The 22,022-nt window shown below is 40.4% G+C and overlaps 1 protein-coding gene across 1 annotated transcript in view; it reads left to right on the top strand.

Annotated features, from left to right (window-relative positions):
• CDKAL1 (CDK5 regulatory subunit associated protein 1-like 1) overlaps positions 1–22,022 on the top strand; it is an 886,114-nt gene that overhangs the window by 818,751 nt on the left and 45,341 nt on the right. Inside the window, exon 12 of the mRNA XM_006888658.1 lies at positions 20,678–20,761. Within this exon, the coding sequence (XP_006888720.1) occupies positions 20,678–20,761 (84 nt within the window). The remainder of the gene's footprint in view (positions 1–20,677; positions 20,762–22,022) is intronic.

Here is a 22,022-nt window from a genome sequence, read left to right as displayed (position 1 = left end):
GAAATATAATAATCATGATAATTCCTTACACTTTCATACTACTTCCTGACCAAACTGTGGGTTTGAATAGTCAATATGCCAAAAAAAGAACCATATCATGACATGATCTGTTACACAGGAGAAATAGAGCAAATTATGGGATAACATAAAACACTCTACCTGCAGCGAATGAGGGAGGGAGGCCACCCTTGAATGATCACATGACCAAATCATGTTCACCAAATTGGGAAGACCTTTGAGGGTTTGAGTGAGGGTCCAAGTTTCATTTTAACTGTGTACTGCCACGTGCAAAGTGTGTACAGTATGAAAATGCCTCCCCCCAGGTCTCCAGTCTATCATTTTAATGATCTGAATATCCTCAAGGTCTCTCAGCTCCTGCAAGGCATTAACTCTACAGTGGTTTGGAAATCCAGACATACTAAATAGGTTCAGTAGATTTCCCAGCCAGTAGGGAGAGTTGGCTGGGTTTCTGCTATTCAGTGTCTGAAATGATTACAGCCATTCCCTGTCTGCCTCTGTGACAAACAGCTTTTTCCTGTAGCAACGCACAGACATGGCCGCATTCGTGCTTTAGGTTGACTGTGTAATATTGTGTTTGGCAGGAGAGGCCATTTTTAAAAGCTATCAAAGCCGCCCTCATAACTAGATTCCCTTTCGAAAGGTGTTACTCTTGGGGGGGGGCGGGGTCTCCAAACTGGCAATTGTTTGGATTAAAAACTGCACCCTTTTCCCTTCTCATCCAGTTCTTTCCCCAAAGTAGATTGATGTGGAAAAGTACTGATGGTCTACAGAAGATTACTAGACGCCTCCATGTTCCTCAGTAGCCTCCCTTACAATAAAACATACGTATTTTGTTCCTGGCTTACGTGGAAAATTATTCTTGGTTTAAATGCATAAACAACTACCCACATGCACACCTGCAACCTCAATTTCCTGTGCTGAACTCCATATATTTTCCCACTTGCCTGAAATCAAGAGGAAATAGAGAAAGAGGCCAAAGTTGAACCTAAACCTACACTGAAATAATTTGAGATTGCACTCTCGCGCTCGCGCTCTTTCTCTCTCTCTCTCTCTCTCTCTGTGTGTGTGTGTGTGTGTGTGTGGACATGCACACAGCTAATTGCTGGTTGCAACCAAATTTGGTAGATTATCAGTATAGTTTCATTACATCTGGGAGCAACTGAACAGTATTAAAAAAGGAAAGCAGAGTAGGTGAAGAGAAGCAAATAGGGCCACTTCCTTGAAATAAAGACATTACGGGAGGCAGGGAGCTAGAAGCTGCTTTTATGGACATTTCTTAATATTATATCCCTATAAACTACATAGCAGGACTTGTATGTCCTTGAAGAAGCTACATTTTTTCGCAGCAGGAGAGGAAATGGGAATAAAGCTTGGAGTTGCAGGTGCACAATAACGCAAATGGGCTTCTTCCCAGCAGCCTGGATGCCTGGCTTGGAGCAGGAACTTGTGGACTCTGGGGTCCCTGCAGCTAAGCCTAGATGGAGGGGAGGCGGGGCTGAGGGAGGTGGGATGAGAATAATTGTTATTCGTCTCCTTTAATGAGATGTATTGCCCACTGCTCAAAGATTGTGGCAGCATCTTTTGTTATGCTAATTAGACACCATTAGCGCTGAGCTGTCTTTGATTTCTGCTTAATCCCTCTCTGCTTCCCCAGCCTCTGTCCTGGCTGGCAAATGGGTGGAAGATGGCGGGTGTTCTGGCTCTGTTATTTATTGCTCACGTGTATGCTGAGGTTTGGTTTGGGTTTTTTTTTGGGGGGGTGGGGGGTGCTGTTATTGTGTTTTCAGGTGATAAAATAGAGAATGGAAGATTTCCCTTACTGAAAGTAGTCCATATTTTGGACGTTCATGTAGGGCTCTTTTTTAATTATATTCCATTCCTGCTTCTTAAGCGTCCACATCATTGTTGTCTGGTTGCCTCTGCAGCCACACAGGATGGGAAATGATGAGCTGGGAAACGTAGATGCTCTCTCCTGGTGATTGAGTTGATCCTGATTTAAGCTTTTGGGAAGATTGTGAGCAACCAGAAGAACGGAGGCAAGCATGATTTAAAAATCAAAAAGAACGTTAGCAATTTCAAATTCCTGCCTCTTCCGTGTGTGGATTTCTATACATTCTTCCCTAAAATTAAAATTTCTATTCTCATTACTATTCCAATTAAGAGTGTGGTTAAAGAAAAAAACCAAAAATTGGAAAGTGACCAATGTACTCATTTAGATAGAACTGGGGCATTTCTATAGAGTCCTTGAAATATCCTAATGTTTTAGGACAGCCTTATCCAGTATAAATATAAAATAAGACACAGATGTTATTTCAGATTTTCTGGTGGCTCCATTAAAAGTGTGAAAAGAGACACGTAAAATTAATTTTAATAATAAATTTTATGTAAGTCATTCTTTCAAAAGAATTATCACCTCAACATGTAATCACCATAAAATTATTAATGAGGTGTTTTACATAGTAATTGAGGCTCAAGAAAAATTGATACTATTGAACTGTTTGTTGTGTGTGCATACACACACACATATAGATCATTAGGGCTCCCTTAAATATATGTTATTAATATATTTCATTATTCTGTTAGCACAGAGTGCAGAAATTCTATTTCATTATTCTATTAGCACAGAGTGCAAACATTTTCGAACAAAATCGTTAGTATCAGATGCAAGCAAGATTCTGCTGAAAATTATCCAAAAAGGACTGGAAAAGCATTATCAGCAGAGAACTGCCGGAAGTGCAGCCTGGGTGTAGAAGAGGCCATAGTACTAGGAATATTATAGCTAATGTTAGATGGATTTTAGCTGAAAGCAGAGAGCACCAGAGTAATGTCTATCAGTGTTTGATTGACTATGCAAAGACATTTAACTGTGTGGATCACAACAAACTATGGCTGACTGAGAAGAATGGGAATCTCAGAACATTTGATAGTGCTCATGCAAAACCTTTGACCAGGAAGCAGTTCTCCGAACAGAGTAGGGAAACATTGCATGGTTCAAAGTTGGGAAGGGTGTATGTCAGGGATGTGTCCTATCTACATACTTTTTTCAGTCTATATGTGGAACAGATCATCCAGAAGGCTGGACTCTATGAAGAAGAATGTGAAATCAGGATTGGAGGAACAGTCACTAACAACCTGTGTTATACAAATGACACAGCCTTGTTTGCTGAAAGTGAAGTGGACCTGAAGTGCTTGCTGCAGAGATCAACATTAAGATACCAAAGATTCTCACCTCTGGACCAGTTGGCAGCGTCGTGATAGACAGTGAAGAGACTGAAATTGTTAACAGCTCAGTTTGTTTGGCTCCATAGTCAACACTATTGATTCCAGCAGCCAGGAAATCAAAAGACAAATTGCATTGGAAAAGTCTGCTGTCAGAGACCTACCAAAGGCACTGAAGAGCAATGATGTCAGTCTGGAGACTATGGTGCCCCTGATTTAGGCCAAGGTCTTTGCAATTATTTGCTATGCATTAGAAAGCTGAACAATGACGAGGGATGATAGAAGGAGACTTGATGCCTTTGAGCTGTGGTACTGGAGAAGAGTACTGAATATACCATGGACTGCTAAGAGAACAAACAGGTTCATCTTAGAGAAAAGGTGAAACCAGGCTGCTCCTTGGAGCAAGCGTTCTGAGAATTCATCTGACATACTTTGAACATGTTGCAAGAAGAGACCAGTCCTTGGAGAGGCACATCATGCTTGGGAGGGTGGAGGGACAGCACAAGAGAGGAAGATCCTTGATGAGATGGATTGATTCAGTGACTGAGATAATCAGCATATGTGTGTCAGAGACAGTAAGATTGACACAGGATAGAGCAGGTATAGGGCTGTTGTACATAGGATTGCTGTGAGTTGCAGGTGACTCAAAGGCACATAGCAATAACATTATCAAACAGTAAAAAATAGTATTTTCTTTTCCAGAATAAAATATTAATAAATTTTATTATATTATTATTAAGCTACTATCTTTAATTGTTATTGTTTGTTATTGTTGTTATTTTTATTGTTATTGTTATGTACCCTGGAATTGGAATCAATTCATAACTGACCTCCCAAAGGGTTTTCAGAGGCTTAAATTGTGTGTCAAAGAGATTGCCCATCTTTCTCCTCCAGAGCAGCTGGTGAATTTTTACCACATGCTTTCAGCTTGACAGTCCAACTCCTTACCACTAGGTCACTAGAGCTCCCTTGAATCATGGTATTGGTGAAAAATATTGAGTATATTTTAGAATTCCAAAAGAAGAATCAGTCTACGGCCATACCACCCTGAATGCACCCGATCAAAAATTTAAAAAAAAAAAAAGATTAATCAAATCAGTCTAGCAGAAAGTGCAGCCAAGGTACTCCTTGGAGGCAAGGATGGTGGAACTTTGTCTCAAGTAATTTAGGCATGTTATAAAGAAAGGCCAGTCCTTGGTAAAATAAGAGGTCCGTGAAAGGGGAAGAACCTTATGGGAGGAGACTGACAGTGATTACAGAGGTGGACTTGAAGGTAGTGGAGATTGTGAGGATGGTGTGGGACAGGGTGAGGTTTTCCCCTCTGTTTCAGAGGATACACACCCACACACTCATTGCGATTGAGTCAGAACCAACTGACAGCTGACCCTCCAGGATTTTCTGAGGCTGTAAATAGCACAGGAGGAGATTGTGTGTCTTTCTCTCTCAGGGCAGCTGGCTGATTCAAACCACTTGCTTTTGAGCTGACAATACATCTCCCGATCCACTAGACCACCGGAACTCCCTCTGTTGGTCCTAAGGCCATAAGTCATAGTTCATAAGTCATAGTCAACTTGGTGGCATCTAACAGCAACAGTGGCAGTAGGGTTTGCTATAAAGAGTCCTGGTGACAGAGCGCATCATTACATGTTGGGTTGCTAATGGAAGGTCAGTAGTTTGAATCCAGGAGTTCCTACTTTACATAAAAAAGATGAGCAGTCTCCTTCCAGAAAGATTTTCAGCTTCCGGAACCTTATGGGTGGGTCACTGTGAATTGAAATCTAACTTTCTGGCAGTCAGTATGGGCCACTGTACAGGACAATGTAGTTTTAAGTGAATTCTGTAATTTGCCACTTGCCTTGAGGGTGGAATAGGAAGACTTAGAGGGGAAAATCCACATTAAATTATGGGTTAAATGTTAAAAACTGTGTGATCTTGACCGAAGAACTTAATTGCTTAAGGGTCTTGATTTTCTCATCTGTGTAATCAAGTGTTTGGGCTACATGATCTATTAATTCCTCCCCTTCTCCCCACCTCACCTGCAAATTCATTACTGGAGGGGGAAAAAAAGAGTTTAGAGGACAAGTAAGCTAGAATTTATCCATCCTCTCAAATGTTATTTAGTTCTTAGGCCATGGAGAAAATTGGAAAGTATCATTATATCAGAGCCACACTTCTTCTGCACAACCTCTAACTGTCTGAATCTGTAATGCTGTTTTGGTAGCATTCGATCTTGTAGGAGGCTGAGGTGCCTGACACTAAACAGTCATTCATCCCTCGGTACTTTTGGAATGAGGTTCTGACGTATGTGGTGAGGGGCTTTGGTTAAGTAATTATTGCGCAGATTACTAGATTGTGTAAACACCAACATGTTCTCTCAAACTCAGCTATTTTTGTAAACTCAAGTGCAGTCAACACTCAGGTATAGTTCCCTGATACTAGGAACAAATCTGGTAAGCATTTGTCAAGTAACTAACCATTTGTTGTAGAGAATTTTTTCAACCAGTTCAATAAAACATTGTTGGTTTTTTCTCTCAACCCAGAGATGAAAACAGCTTTGTGTTAAGAGTGAGATTGTTTTACTCCACCGGGAAGAATCTGCCTCAAGTTGTCCTTCTCCAGTTGAGATACACTCTTGGTTAGGGGAAAAAACCGGCTGTGAACTGAAGAAAACAAGTGAGAAGAGGGTGTTTATAGAAGAAATGCCATAATCCGATCTGATTCAGCACTACTGGCTTAGGTCTGCTCTTAGGATGTTGCATCATTGCTCTGTGAGAAAGCTCTTTGAAAAAGCCAAATTCCTTTCTGGTTTTTCTTAAGATTTAAAATACTTCTGAAATATGAAATAATAGAGCCAATAAGTTACTCATATGAGGACCACGGAGGTTCAGTACTGAAGTCCTGGCCCCCACACAGTGGCGGGGGTTTTATAACTGATTGCGATTCTTCATTCATAGACCTGTGTGTGTGTTGTATGTGCTGTAGTAGTGCTTGCTGTGTTGCTACGAAGCTGAGCAGGTCTTGATGGAGTGTTCTGACTGAGAAGGAGAAGGAAGAAAGGCCTGGAAATCTGCTTCAAAGATCAGCCAATAGGAAACCCTGTGAAGAAACAGTACAAGCAGTCCCCAGGTTACAAATTAAATCTGTTCTTAAATCTATCTTTCGGTCAACTGTGTATCAAAAACAGAGTAGCTATGTACAGTTAGTCACATGTTTGTCTTAGTATGTAATATACCTTTTTTATATGCATTTAAAAAAATAATAAGAGAACTTCCAGATGCACTAAAGTATCTTCAGTATAATATAGTAATAGCACTAATATTTTTTTTGATGCACATAAAAAAGTGATCTTCCTTTGTTAATTCAGACATTTGTATAAATGGTACTCATTGTCCAAATGGAGCTCAGGTGGCCTCGTGGTAAGGAGCTACACTGCCAACTTGAAGGCGAGTGGTTTGAATCTACCAGCTGCTCCACAGGAAAAGATGGGCAGACTCTTCTCTTGAGATTTACTGCCTCTGAAAACACACTGGAGGATCATTGGGTCAGTTCTGACTCAATAGTAGATAACAACATTGTAAAAATAAACCTTAATTTTTAAAACGTTATGAACTTTCTGTGCTTTGTAGCTAAGGGGTTATATATAAGGCAGGTATTTGGGACTGTGTAGAGGCCAATCTACAATGGATCACAGGATGATTCAGGACACATTGTCCTTCCAAGGCACCACCATGCCCAAGAGGTCAGCTCCAGGGCAGCTAAGAGAAACAGTAGCATAAATACTTAAGGCAATGAATAGGTAATCACTCACCACCTGCAAGTCACATTGGTTTTGACTTCTAAGGACCTCCCACCAGATTTTCAAAGCTGTGAATCTCAACAGAGAACACTGCTCATCTTTCTCTCATGGAGCCACAGGTAGATTCAAACAACGTACTCTGAGTTAGTGGTACAATTTACAGTGCACTACACAACTGGAGCCCCCTAATTAATAGATAAACTTAGCGGCCTAGTGGGTAAGGACTTTGGTTTCTAAAAGAAAGGCAAGTGGTTTAAATCACCAGCTGCCCCATGAGAGAAAGATGGGAAATCTCCTCGCATGTGATTTACAGCCTCTGAAAACCCACAAGGGGATCAGCTTTGAATTGGTTCCAACTCCATGATATATTACAACAACAACAATATATTAAATGCCAACAAAATTCTTTTGAACTGAATTAGCAATGCCCATAAACATCTAATATGTTGTTGTTGGAATGTTTCATGAGTTGAAACAAATTGATCGCTCACCCGCCAGTGGACAACCGCATGGCCAACTTACTGAAAGAGATCTCTACTCATTTACATTCCAAAGAAAGATGATCTGACAGAGTGTGGAAATTATGGAACAATATCATTAATATCCCGTGCAAACACGTTTCTGCTGAAAAACTGAACAGCACATCAATAGATAACTGCCAGATGTGCAGGCTGAGTTTAGAAGAGGCCATGGTATTAGGGATATTCTTAGCTGAAAGCAGAGAGCACCAGAGGAATGCCTATCTGTGTTTCATTGACTGTGGAAAGGCATTTGACTGTGTATATCACAACAAACTGTGGCTGACTGTGAGAAGAATGGGAATCCCAAAACACTTGATAATGTTCATGCAAAACTTATACTTGGACCAGGAAGCCGTCTTCAGAACAGAGCAAGGAGACACTGCATGGTCAAAATCAGGAAGGGTGTACACCAGGGATATATCCTATCTCCTTACTTCTTCAGTCTGTATGTGGAACAGATTATCCAGGAGGCTGGGCTCTATGACGAGGGATGTGGCATCAAGATTGGAGGAACACTCATCAACAACCTGCGTTACAAAAATGACACAACCTTGTTTGCTGAAATTGAGAAGGACCTGAAGTGCTTGCTGCAGAAGGTCAAGGACTGCAGCCTTAAATATGGATGGAAGCTCAACATCAAGAATACAAAGATTCTCACCACTGGCTGATTGGCAGCATCATGATAGTGAAGAGATTGAGACTGTTAACAGCTTTAGTTCACTTGGCTCCACAATCAACACTCTGGGTACCAGTAGCCAGGAAAACAAAAGACAAATTTTATTTGGAAAGCGTGCTGTCAATGACATCTATAGCGTACTGAAGGGCAACGATGTCAGTCTGGAAAATAAGCTACACCTGATGCAGGCCATGGTCTTGGCAATTACTTGCTATGCATCAGAAAGCTGGACAATGACTAGGGATGATAGAAGGAGAGTTATGCCTTTTAGCTGTGGTACTGGAGAAGAGTCATGGATTCCTAGGAGAATAAACAAATGCATCTTAGACAGGGTGAAATCAGGCTACTCCTTGGAGGCAAGGATTCTGAAGCTTCATCTGACATACTTTGGGCATGTTGCAAGGAGGGACCAGTCCTTAGAGAAAGACATCCCGCTTGGGAGGGTGAAGGGACAGCAGAAGAGAGGAAGACCCTGAATCAAATGGATTAACTAAGTCACTGGGATAAGCGGGAAGTGTGTCAAAGACGATGAGATTGGCTCAGGACAGAACAGAGTTCAGAGCTGTTATACATAACATATGAGTTGCAAGTGACTTGACGGCTCGTTAACAACAACAGCAGTGAATAAATTTAGCAATATTAGCAAGTATAGCTTTATTTCTTATTTTATTATTTTCTCTTGAATAGATTTGATTTAATACTATTAAGAAATGTAGCTAAAGCATTTACACTAAGGATAATTTTATTATTTTTTAAAAAATCAAGTAGAATGTATTTTCTGCCATTATTTAATAACTACTTACAAGTCCAGTCTCTAGAAGATTAAAAAAAAAAAAATAAAAAAACCCAAAACCTGCCTACCATCTTCTCTCAAAAATCCTTAACTAGACCATACACTGCTGGGTAATATGCTCTCATCTTATTTTCCATCATCCCTGTGTCTTGACCCTGTCCACTGCAGGCTGGCATTGTAGATTAAAGACAATATGCCATTTTAATGTTATTGCTGTTGTCACTGTTAACTGTTCTTCACATAAGTATGCCTCATTCTTTAACCCCAGCTTCTGCAGGGCCAGAAAGCAGAGATGTGCATAAACAGTCGGGAAAATGACTGTGTACCTCAGCGACCCAGCATCACACACACGGCCTGCCTGTGGTGAAGGAGGAATCAAAATGGAAAGGTTATCATTTTCATTAGTGTGGAAAGAACAAGACCATACTTTTCTCCAAGTGTAATTACAGTGGTCCACTGGCAACATTACAGTGTGGTAATTAGTGTAGAGGTGTATGTGAGGGCAGGCTTTGTACAGACATTAGAAATATTATTTCAGAGTTGAAGGCCACAGCCTTGTGTTTAACATGTTCCAGGCACCTTAGGAGTGGGGAAAAGACTTAATTTGAATGGAGCTAAAGAAAGACGTTTGACATTTCCCAGAGTCATACATTAAAAAACCAGTCAGGTAGAAAGATTGTATTTTATTATCTACAATTAAAGAAAAGGCGTGGGGGGAAGCCTAACTCACAATTAGCATGCTAGAATATTTTGTAGAATAAACAGAGATAAAATTCAAGTTTACTAGGAGTGTGATGTAAACAATGAGGAAAGCCTTTGATATGTGTGTTTTCATCTTTGTTCTTTTATTCTTTTCCTGCAGTGATTATTGACTTAGACAGACAAATTAATGTTAGAAAAGGAAGTGAAATAATTTTACTACCATCTTATAACTGCTATCTAGGAATAAATGTTTATCTGACACAGGTCTTCAAATGTATGTCTATCCTTTGTGTTTTGGGTTTGTTTTTTTTTTTTTTAATATCCTGAGCAGTTACGTTAAAATAGTGAACTCTTTCTTACCCAACGTTTCAGAGTAGAAATGCAAATGAAATTATTTTCCAAAGCTACATCTCAGGATTTCTGTTTGAGAAATACAGACACAAGGGAGGAAAATTAGTAAAAAGAAAAGTAAACTTTACATTAATTCCATATAGAAAGTAAAATGTAAATTGAAGAGAAACGTTTTGTCTCTTCTAGTCTAAAGAAGACTTATATAGGTAAAATTTCTTTTTTTAAAAAATAATTTTATTTATTCATTCATTCATTCATTCATTCTTTTTTAATGTGTGTACCATCGAATTGGATCTGACTGGTACAGGAGGCGGTTGTTGTTCCTTCTTCAGCAGAGCATCTGGTGGATTTGAGCCGCACATCTCTGGGATCGCAGTGCAGTTTCCTGCCACTAGGCCACCAGAGCTCACCTATAGGTAACATTTCTTAATGGAATAAAAATATTGGCTCAAATGCCCTAATGCCTTTGTTTAGTGTGGGTTATGTCTACCCGTTGTCTTCAATCAGGTTGTTTGGGTTTTAATTTTTTATTTTTCTCTTTAAATCCTTATATAATCATGTAGAATATTGCATGTTTTACAACAAATAGGGAAATAGCATGCACTTGAATGAGCATTCATTCAGCAACTCAGTTCTGCTGGAAACCACTGCTTTTTAAATGCAAGTGTGTATTTTATGTATGTTCCGTGACCATATGGTTAGAACTGATGTTTCTCACAACTTGAGGCACTTGGGAAATTGTAAGCATGGATGGGACACAAATAGCACAGCTAGCTGATTATGTAACGTGCTGAAAACCCTACCCCCCCCCAAATCGAATTTTAAAAAGATTGCTTTTTGTTTGCCACAGATGTTTCTCTACTCAAGGAAAAGCCAGGCTGCAGAATTAGATCCAAGATATTGTAAGTTGTCTACAGCTAGCAATTAAACAGAAGGCCTCCAGAAGTGAGCCTGGTTCAGCGATTTCTTTTTCATCTCTGTACACTGCCACTAGGCCCTGTACTGCTTCTTGCTGGACCTTGCTGTCTTCCTTGGAAGATGAGAGGGTTTGATAAGCACTCTTCAATTTCTAACCTTTGTCTGGCTAGAGGAGCGGTGATTGTAGTTCCTTGCTCTTTGGCAAAGAGATGGAAGATATTTTCTCCTATCTTTTCAACAAGGTGTAGGAAATTGTGCCACATTCTGTCTGTATTGATTGTTGCTGTCAAACTGAATCCAATTCATGACAACTCCATGGTCTTTTCAAGTAATTGCTCTGCATCTGTCATCCTGTGACTAAAGATGACCGAAGAACAATCAATGCCTTTGAGTTGTGGCACTGGAGAAAAGTACTTAATATCTCATAGACTGTCAAACAAATAATGAAATATGTTCTGGAGAAGGTGCAACCCTGGTGCTTCTTGGAGGCAAGGATGATGAAGCTTTGTCTCACTTGTTTTGGGTATATTGTTAGGGGAGACCAGTCCTTAGAAAAGGATTTCATGCTTGGGAAGGTGGACAGTCATCAAAAGAGGAGAAGACCACCAGCAAGATGGATGGACTGACGCAGTGACTGTAGCACTGGGCTCAAGTGCATTAGAGATGATGAGGATGGCACCGGACAGGGCAGGGTACAGGTTCATTGTTTGGAATGTCGCTGTGAGTCATCATCAGTTCAGTGACATTTAACAACCACCACCGGGTGTGCCAGAATAGAATTTGTGTACCCCAGGAGGTTTTCAAGGCGGTGATCTTCTAGAAGCAGATTGCCAGGCTTGTCTTCCAAGGGTGCTTCTTGGTGAAGTCAAACCACCAGTGTCTCAGCTAATTGTTGGTGCTTAACCACTTGTGCCCCTCAGTTTCACAGCCGAGGCCATGTTTTCCTGCAAATCTGAGATCACCAGTAATGCAGAGTCATCTCCTGTACCCTCAGGTTCTTAAGTTACCTTTCCTATAAAGTGGCTAGTCTAAGTGTGCTCTGTTGTACAAAGAGTTTTCAAAGGCCTGCTATTTCAGAAGTGGATGGCCATTTCTTCTTCCCAGTCTGTCTTAATTGATTGCTCAGATTTAGAACATTATCTGACAAACAAGCATTTTAGAGAGAAGAGTGAATTACTTGCTATGCATCAGAGAGCTAGACAATGACTAAGGGTGATAGGAGGAGAGTTGATGCCTTTGATCTGTGGTATTGGAGAAGAGTACTGAATATATGATGGGCTGCTAGGAGAACAAACAAGTTCATCCTAGAGAGGGTGAAGCCAGGCTGCTTCTTGGAGACAAGGATTCTGAAGGTTCGTCTGACATACTTGTACATGTTGCAAGGAGGGACCCTTCAGTCCCTAGAGAGGGACATCATGTTTGGGAGAATGGAGGGACAGTGTAGGAGAGGAAGACCCTCAATGAGATGGGTTGATACAGTGACTGGGGTAATGGGGATAGGTATGTCGGAGACAATAAGATTGTCAAGGGATAGAGCAGGGTTTAGGGCTCTTGTACATAGGGTCACTATGAGTCACATGTGACTAGATGGCACATACAACAACAGCTATAAAGTGGAAGACATATAACCATCCAGGGTTATTTTTTTCATTCCATTTTCATAAAATATCATTTTAAATATGATTAAGATGACTTAAGATCTGCACCTACTAGGAAAAATAAACTGTTTTCACTGACATTGTATGAATAAAAGCTGATACACTCTGATAGACGCTTTCAAAAACCCAGAAACAGCAAACAACTCATTGGTGTTGAGTTGGAATAGACTCATCGCTGACCTTCCGGCAAGTTTTCAGAGGCTGTAAATCAAATGACGCAGAAAGAGACTTCCCTTCTTTCTCCCACCAAGCGAGTGATAGGTGGATTTGAACCTTGCACCTTTGGTTTGCCAGACAGCTCCCTACCACTAGGCCATCAGAGCTCCCCAAAGCCCATTGTTGTTTTATGTGCCATCAAGTCTCCTTTGACTCACAGTGACCCCTGTGTATAATACCTCTGAACTCTGCTCTATCCTGAGCCAGTTTCACTGTCTGACACACTTACTTACGTTACCCCAGTTACTGTCTCAATCCATCTCTTTTTGTGTCTTCTTCTCCTGTGCTGTCCCTCCACCTTTCTAATGATATCCTTCTCCAGGGACTAGTCTTGGCTACACGCGCAAAGTATGTGAGACAGAGCTTCAAAATCCTTGCCTCCAAGGAGCAGCCTGATTTCACCCTCTCCAGGGTAAACCTGTTTGTTCTCTTGGCAGTCCATGGTAAATACCATGTCCTGAATCAGGTGTACCTTAGTCTCCCAACTGACATTGTTGCTCTTCAGCACTTTTGAGAGGTCCCTGACAGCAGCCTTCCCCAGAGCAGTTAGTCTTTTGATTTCTTGACTGCTGGTGCCAGAAGTGTTAATTGTGGAGCTGAGCAAGCTGAACTTGTTAACAACCTCTATCTCTTCTCCATCTATCATGGTACTGGCACTTGGCCCAGCAGTGAGAATCTTTGTCTTCTTGATGTTGAGCTTCAATCAGTACTGAATACTACAGTCCTTGACCTTCTGCAGCAAACATTTCAGATCTTCCTCAGTTTCTGTGAGCAAGGTTGTGTCATCTGCATAACGTAGGTTGTTGATGAGTCTTCTTCCAGTCCTGATGCCACTTTAAGCCCACAGATGTGCATTAATGAAAGGAACAAACTTTGAAAGTAAGGATTGTTGCTTGCTTCAGATAGTTATACTCAAATTACACTCCTGACGAGTGTCCCTTGAAGAGCCCAACTTTGCCAGCTTTTCTCCTACGTTCTTGTTGTTGATTGCGATCGAGTTGAGCATGACTCATAGTGACCCTATGAACAAAAGACTGAAGCCTTTCTATAACTATCATTGTTTCCCAAAGTTCATAGAGTTTCCAGAGGCATGTTATTTAGGAAGTGGATGCCACTCCTACTTCCATACCTGTCGTCAACTGGGAACTCACCAGACACTGCCCATCACAGGAAGCCATTAACTGTTAAGTTTCTTGTTCATATACCCAAGTAGAAGAAATTGTTTTTTGTTGTTTATGTATGAGTTTGTGTAATCATTGACACTAAACGTTGCTGGCCTGGTCATATACTCATATATTTGAGGAATTGTTGTCAGGTGTCCTGAAGGCAGCTGCAAATCTTACAACAAACAGAATAACATGCCGCTCACAGCCCTTGGCCATCCTCACCGTCTCTGCCATACTTGCATCCATCATGATAGCCACTGTCTCAATCCATCTTGATGGGCTGATCCTCTTTCACTGACCCTCTACTGTAACCAGCATAAGGGTTTTTCTCTGCGGACAAGCTTCTCCTGATAACATTCCAAAAGGATGTATGATAAATTCTCACAGTCCTTACTTGCAAGGAGCATTTTGACTGCACATATTCCAGGACAGATTCATGTGTTATTTTGACACTCCTTAACGTACAGATCAAGCGGTTGGTTTTGGTTTGTTGGTTTTTTGCCAGCACTACAATCAAAAGATATCAGTTCTACTTTGTTCTTCCTTATCCATTGTTCCATTTTCAGATGCAGATGAGGCAGTTGAACTGATCGTAACTTCAGCCAGGTGAACTTTAGTTTGAAAAGTGGCATCCTACTTTGAAGAGATCCTTTGTAGAACATTGGCCCTTTGCAGTAACTCTTTTGATTGTTTAAAATGTATTTTGCATATAATTTTCTTTCTTGACTGCTTCCATGGGTATTGATTGTAGATCAGGTATAATTAAACCACTGGTAACTTTAGTCTTTTCTCTGTTTATCATGATATTGTTTATGGGTCCAATTAAGGCAATTTCTGTTTTCTTCATGTGGAGATGGCATCTATATTGAAGGCTATAGTCTTCATCTTCCTAAGTGCTTCAAATCTTCACTTTCTCTAAGATTAAAATTCTAGAAACACTTTTAACCAACTGTAAATGACATACCTAGTAAACAAACCAGAATGAATAGGGACATCTTCCTTAAAATTATAAAAAAAGAAAAAAATCTTTAACGGGAAACTTTTGACAGACTTCTTTAAAGAAACTTAAGGTTACGTGAGAACTTTCTGACTAAATTTTTCTTCAATGGATTACAGTCAAGTTTTTGTAGCAAGAAAACTGCTGTAATTTCTAAATTAGCCTAACCAGACAAGCAGAGCCTCCATTTAGAATAGGTGCTTCATCTGATTCCTGTAAAAATGTATAGCCTAGTGATAAAGAAGCTGTGCTGCAGTCTTGAAGGCATGTGGTTTGAATCCACCAGCTGCTCCATGAGAGAAAGATGGGCAGTCTCCTCCTGTGCAGTTTACTGCCCTGAAACCCACTGGAGGGTTGGCCATGAGTTGATCTTGACTTGATGATACACAACAACAACAATCTCTAATACATACATTTACCAGAAACAATGACTTGGAATTTTAGAACTGAAGGCTTACCTGTACTCTAAATTGTCTTCGGCCTAACTCTCCTAACACTGTCTCCATCCTGTTTTTATTAATATTCTTCAGATGAAGGAAGTGAAGGCCCAAAACATACATAGTTAAACACTTTTAGATCCTTTTCCTTTTCCCCTACTTTTACCTTCTCAGTCAGATTGGCCCAAGAGAAATCTTACTTAACCCCTTTCCTACCCACTCATCATCCCACTTGCCCATCGAAATGTCCGTTTCCCAACGCTCATCCAGCGGCATAGCTCAGTTGTCCAGACTTTATCTCATATCTGCTTGGTGTCTCCGTGGCATTTGATAATTTTGATTAACCCTTCCTCAGAGTCCTCAAGCTCTGCTAGAGCCACAGTCTGTTTCTTCTAGCCATTTCTCCTGCTTCCAAATCACTTTCCCCTCTCTCCCTCACTTCTCATTTATTTATATACCATTCTTTGAGTTTACACTTCTCCTTGCACCTAAATTAGCTCTACTGCACAGCTATATTGTACTGGAAGTCACAGAAATTTCATGAAAACTGTTATGCTCAACTTCTCACATATTTCCAGAATTTTGCTTGCTTTCAAAGTATACAAGCAGTCATTTAGTTGCTTCTTCTCAGAGGTTGTCTTAGACCAGTGATCAAACCACGCATGACTCCATCTGTTGGGCGTGGCTCCATCAGCGGTGTGGAGACAGCTATCAAAGTCCACTTCTCAGCAGAAAATCTGAGTGTGAGATGAGCATAGCTGTAGCTGGCTACCAGACGCCATCAGGCCAGGTTGCTTAGGAAGCAAGCACAAGTAAACGCATTCTTACCCTGCTCACTGGGTCCTCTGTCCCTGTCAGGAATTATAAGCTGGGCTCTGACCCTGTAGGAAGGTGCTGTGGAGTTGGGAAGGAACATTGATGCCAGTTATTCCTGGACTCCAAATCTCTGACATAGTGAAAGTCTTCATTCTAGATTGTAAAATAAGCACAAGTTGGGCTGTGCTTACATTGTTTATTGAGTAATTTGCCCTGGCATGAGATACAAAATATTCTTTAACATTTTCTTTGAAAGATGAATTCAGATTTCTGTTAGTCGCTGTCATTAGGATAATGGGTGATCGTCCTAGAGGCCTAAGGATTTCTTTAGCTTTGTCTTGTTTCTGTAGCTGTCCTACCTTTTTTTCTGAGGTTGACCCTTCCTTCCACTGATAACAGAGGCTTTTCTTCACTGCTGTCCATTCAGCTCCCAACTGAAGGTGGCTGGTGCACAACAGAATGAAATACTGTCTTGATCAGTTGGAACATTGTGATCCATAAGGTTTTCAATGGCTCATTTCCAGCCGATCATTATCCTAGTCCAGCTTAACCTGGAATCTCCTCCTCAGCATCATAGCAACACACAGACCTCCACTGAGAGGTGGTGATGACTGAGCATGAGGTGCACTGGGCAGGAGTCAAGCCAGAATAATGCATGGCAGGCAGGAATTCCACTACTGCCCCACAAACATACTTCATTCCCTCACTCACTGTCGAGTTCATTCAGGCTCATAGCAACCCTTCACTGGGTTTCCAAGACTACAAATCAATATGGCAGACCTGAATGATTATTCAAAGTCTTGTCCTTTAACCACAAAAGAATAGCATGTGGGGTGGAGCATGGAAGGATTAGAAAGTTTAGAGAAAAGTGATTCAGTGGAAAATGAGATTTGAAGATTGCATGTAAGCATTTAGCCCATTGAGTCTTTTTTTTTCTTTTTAGCAGTGCCAGATTGCCTCTCTGAGTGTTTCCTGAGCTCTGTCAAATTCACCGTTTATTTTGTAAAAGTTTTGTTATTTTGTGTGTGTCTGCCGTCAAATTGGATCTGACTGGCGCAGGAGGAGATTGCCCCTCCTTCTCCAGCAGGGCGTCTGGAACATTCAAACCATGTGCCTTTGGGATTGCAGTGTAAAGTCACCATTGATTTTAAGACCGTGACACAACCCTGCTTGCTGAAACTGAGGAGGACCTGAAGCGCTTGCTGCAGAAGGTCAAGGACTGCAGTCTTCAATATGGATTGAAGCTCAACATTGAGAAAATAAAGATTCTCACCACTGGGCCATTTGGCAGCATCATGATAGATTAGATGGTGAAGAAATTGAGATTGTTGTCAGCTTCAGTTTGCTTGGCTCTACAATCATCACTTTTGGTACCAGCAGCCAGGAAATTAAAAGATGAATTGCATTGGGAAAGTCTGTTGACAGAGACTTCTTCAAAGTACTGGAGAGCAACGATATCAGTCTAGAGACTAAGGTGCGCCAGATAAAATCCATGGTCTTTGTTTTCAGTTACTTGCTATGCATCAGAGAGCTGGACAGTGACTATGGATGCTAGAAGGAGAGTTGATGCCTTTGAGCTGTGGTGCTGAAGAAGAGTATTGACTATACCATGGACTGCTAAGAGAACAAACAGGTTCATCCTGGAGAGGGTAAAGCCAGGCTACTCCTTGGAGGCAAGGATTCTGAAACTTTGTCTGATATACTTTGGACATGTTGCAAGATGGGATCAGTCCTTGGAAAAGGACAATGTGGGAGTGGAAAACCCTCCATGAGATGAATTGATTCAGTCACTGAGGTAATGAGGATAGGTGTGTTGAAGAGAATAAGATTGACAAGGGATAGAGCAGAGTTTAGGGCTATTGCATGTCGGGTCACTATGAGTCACAGTCAACTCCATGGCACATAACAACAACATTTGAAATAATAAAAGAAATAGAATCTACTTTGATGACTTGGATGGAGCAATAAAACTTCCTCCCAATGAAGGCCCTTCATTTGCTTATGGGGCAGGACTCAAAATGAAGAGAAATATTTTTAAACCATATGAAGTCACATTCTTTGGTGGGTGTCCAGAGGGGCGTGCCCTTAAAAGAAGACATCATGCTGGGAAAGATAGTGGGTCAGCAGAAGAGAGGAAGACCCTTAACAGAAGGACTAAACTCATCGACACAGTGCCTTTAATGAGTGGACTTGATCGTGATGATGACACAGGATGAGGCTAGTTCCTAATCTGCTGTTCATAGAGTCCCTGTTAGTCATAGTTCACTTGATGGCAGCTAACAACAACAGCAGCATTTCAAATAGCTGATTTTCTTCAAGCTTGTATTTGAAATACATTTCAAGCTGACTTTGTTTAAGACTCTATCTAAGAAAGCATTTGCTGTGTGTGTGTGTTGTGCATGCACACACATATTTAGAGATTGATAACAAATTCCAGCAGTATTTGATTAAAGTTCTAAACACTTTATACTCACTTTTACCCAACATCCTCTTGGGAATTTTAAGGACCTTGCCAGTGAGACAAAATCCAAGGCTGAACAAATAGGGTGATGGTAAATTCCTGGGACTGTCAATCCTCTGAGATCCACAGGCAAATGAGAGTGAATTGCCCACCCACAGAGAGTTCTGTGTATGGACCAGAAGCGCTGTCATCTACCGTAGTAACATGGCAAGCTTTACTAACAGTCGTTCGATGTGTATATCTGGCTGTCCTGGTTACTAACACCAACCCCACAATGACACAAGAACAGTCTATGTGAATTCGGCTAAGTAGAAAGAAGTAGCACAAGTTTTCAGTGGCTCTACAATTTCATATTGTTGTTACAGAAATTTCCTGAAAACTTAATGTTAGATGAAGTGTAATTGCAGATTTCCTCAAGAACCATTCACAGACACTTATCTTACGCTATGAGCAACTCACACTGCGAAATGTGTGCAAACATCCAGCATTTTCTCCCAGAAGAATACACTTCAGTGAAATGCAATAGTCACCAAGTTGGTTGGGTTTTGGGGGTGTGTTGTGGTTTGTTTGGTTTTTTTTTTAAAGTAACAGAGCCATTGAAACTCAAAGTAGGAGTTGAGAGAACATTCTTTTTGCCAGTTGATTTTTAAGAGATTACTACTCCAGAAACCTTCACTGGTTTTCAGCACATGAAATCAATTTTTGATAAGCATCTCAAAGGCCTTCCAACTCTTGGCTAAGGGGGGCTAAGTTTTGGACACGATTGTACAATAAATAGTAAATGATGGTGCTATTTGGTGTTGGCTGTGGATGCTTGCAAGGGGAGTTTTTCTTGCTCTATTTTTTTTCCCCCAATTGTTAGGTGGTCTATTTCATGCAGCTGTGTTTATTCTTCCTAAATGGTAACCGCCCGAACATAGTGACAAGTCCCTACAAAGAACAGAAATCACTCTTTAAAAAAATCATCTTACTAATAATGTGCTTCAGTAGAGGAGGAGGAAGTTGGATTTGTCAAACAGCAAAAGCAGAAATAAGTCTGGGCATAATCATTCAATCCAGCTGGTTTGCTTGTATCAGATATTTTGACAACCTGGTGGGGGAAAAAAGTATTCTTTTAAATGCTGAATTTCATGGACTCAATATGGAAATGGCAGAGTTTTTTTGAATAGTCACATCTCTGTAGCCAACATTTTTATTTTATTTCACATCTTTGTTATTTAAAATGCATACTTAGCATGCCTACTATTGATTTTTATAAAGAATCAACATTCCCATATTTTTGCTCTTTCTCTCTGAAAATATAAATATAAGGTCACAGTTTCAACAAATGGACAGTTGTTACCTGTGACAAAAAAAAAAAGAAGGAACATAGTAAGTTAATAGCTGTGGAAATAAGTTATTTCAAAATCACACTCAACATGGATGTGAAAAGTTTAGGTATGAGAGCTCCATGCCTAGTATTTAGAGACTGCTAAAATACTCTATCTCTCACGACTCAAATGAATGTCTATTACTACTCTTTCATATTGCCAAAATATTTTCATGAATTTGGATTAGAAGCAGCTTGTTCTGACTTGTTTTTCAACTTTGTTTCAAGAAACAAAGTGAGTGATGTTTATAAAATCTTTGTATGTCTTAGAAGCCTTAATTATTCATACTTATGTTGAAGGAGGAAATAAAATCAAGTTTTATTTTGTAGTTATGTAAGAAAATAAGACTTCATACACCACTGATTTTATATTGTTGCATAATTAATGTCATTTAGGTAATTTGAATCAGTGATTCCTGGCTTAGCTGTTAAATAATTAGACATGTAGTGTCTGCTTTAAATTGAAGAGCACAATATGAGCTTACCTTTATTTTGGATTATTAATTCTTTGCCCTGATCTTTCTTTTTTTTCTTTCTTTTTCTCTCCCCTATCTCTGTAGATTGGTGAAAGACAACAAGTGTTAGTAACAGAAGAATCTTTTGATTCCAAGTTTTATGTTGCTCACAATCGATTTTATGAGCAGGTAAGAGATACTTCTGTGTTCTTGGAGTTTTTTTTCCAAATGGAAATGAGATCTGAAAGTAAATCAGTTTAAGAAACAAGGAGGGATGTAAAAGGAGAAAGGTCCTAGAATCTTGCTGCTTCGAAGCTATTTTATAGCATCAAGCCAGACAGACTGACATGAGGTTTTATCTTTGTGGGTTATTCTACACCACGAAATACATCTTTAGAATGCTTTTAGTCAGTATTAGTCTTTGACAGGAAAATGGTTACAGCAGTACATTGACAGGAGACTGCCAGAAATTCAAGCCAGGTTCAGAAAAGGGTTTTGAGGGGTGGGGAAAGATATCATTACTGATGCAAGATGAGTCTTGGCTGAAAGTAGAGAATAGTAGAGATATGTTTACCTGTATTTTGTTGACTATGAAAAGGTTGTTGTTGTTGTTGTTATGTGCCGTCAAGTCATTTCCGACTCATAGCGACCCTATGCACAACAGCCCTAAACCCTGCTCTATCCTGCGCCAACCGCACCGCCTCTGACACACCCATCCCGATTACCCCAGTCACTGAATCAATCCATCTCATAGAGGGTCTTCCCCTCCTGCGCATCTGCATAACGGAGATTGTTAATAGACCTTCCACCAATCCTGATACCACAATTCTCCTCATAGAGCCCAGCCCCTCGGATAATCTGCTCTGCATACATGTTGAAAAGGTATGGAGACAGGATGCATCCCTGGCTTACACCCTTCCCAATTTTGAACCATGCAGTGTTACCCTGCTCTGTTCTGACTACTGCCTCTTGGTCCAAGTACAGGTTTCGCATTAGCACAATTAAATGTTCTGGGATTCCCATTCTCATTCCTGATGAAAAGGTACTTGTGACAATCCCAGAAGTACGCAGTTCAAATCTACCAGATGCTCTGCTGGAGAAGGTGGGGCAAACTCCTCCTATACCCATCAGCTCCGATTTGACGGTACATACACGCAAACACAAATTAATAAAAAAAGAGAAAAGGCACTTGTGTAGATTAAATAATGAATTATAGAAAACATTTTGATGAGTAGAATTCCAAAATTGTTAATTGTGCTCACCAAGTAGCAATCACTGCAAAAAAACCCCCCCAAACCCAAAACAAACCTAACCCCAAAACCAAGGGATACATGGTCTAAATCAAGAAAGCCGTACTTCAGAAGTGCACCTTTTAACCATCTTTATTCTGTGTGTATAGAGGTAATAATCCAAGAAGCTGAACTGAATGAAAATGATTGTAGCAATAGTG

Source organism: Elephantulus edwardii, unplaced genomic scaffold, assembly GCF_000299155.1.
Source record: "Elephantulus edwardii isolate Elephantulus edwardi_28Jun2011 unplaced genomic scaffold, EleEdw1.0 scaffold00070, whole genome shotgun sequence".
In the NCBI taxonomy this organism is placed as follows: Eukaryota; Metazoa; Chordata; class Mammalia; order Macroscelidea; family Macroscelididae; genus Elephantulus; species Elephantulus edwardii.
This window is presented reverse-complemented; position numbering and strand designations above follow the sequence as displayed.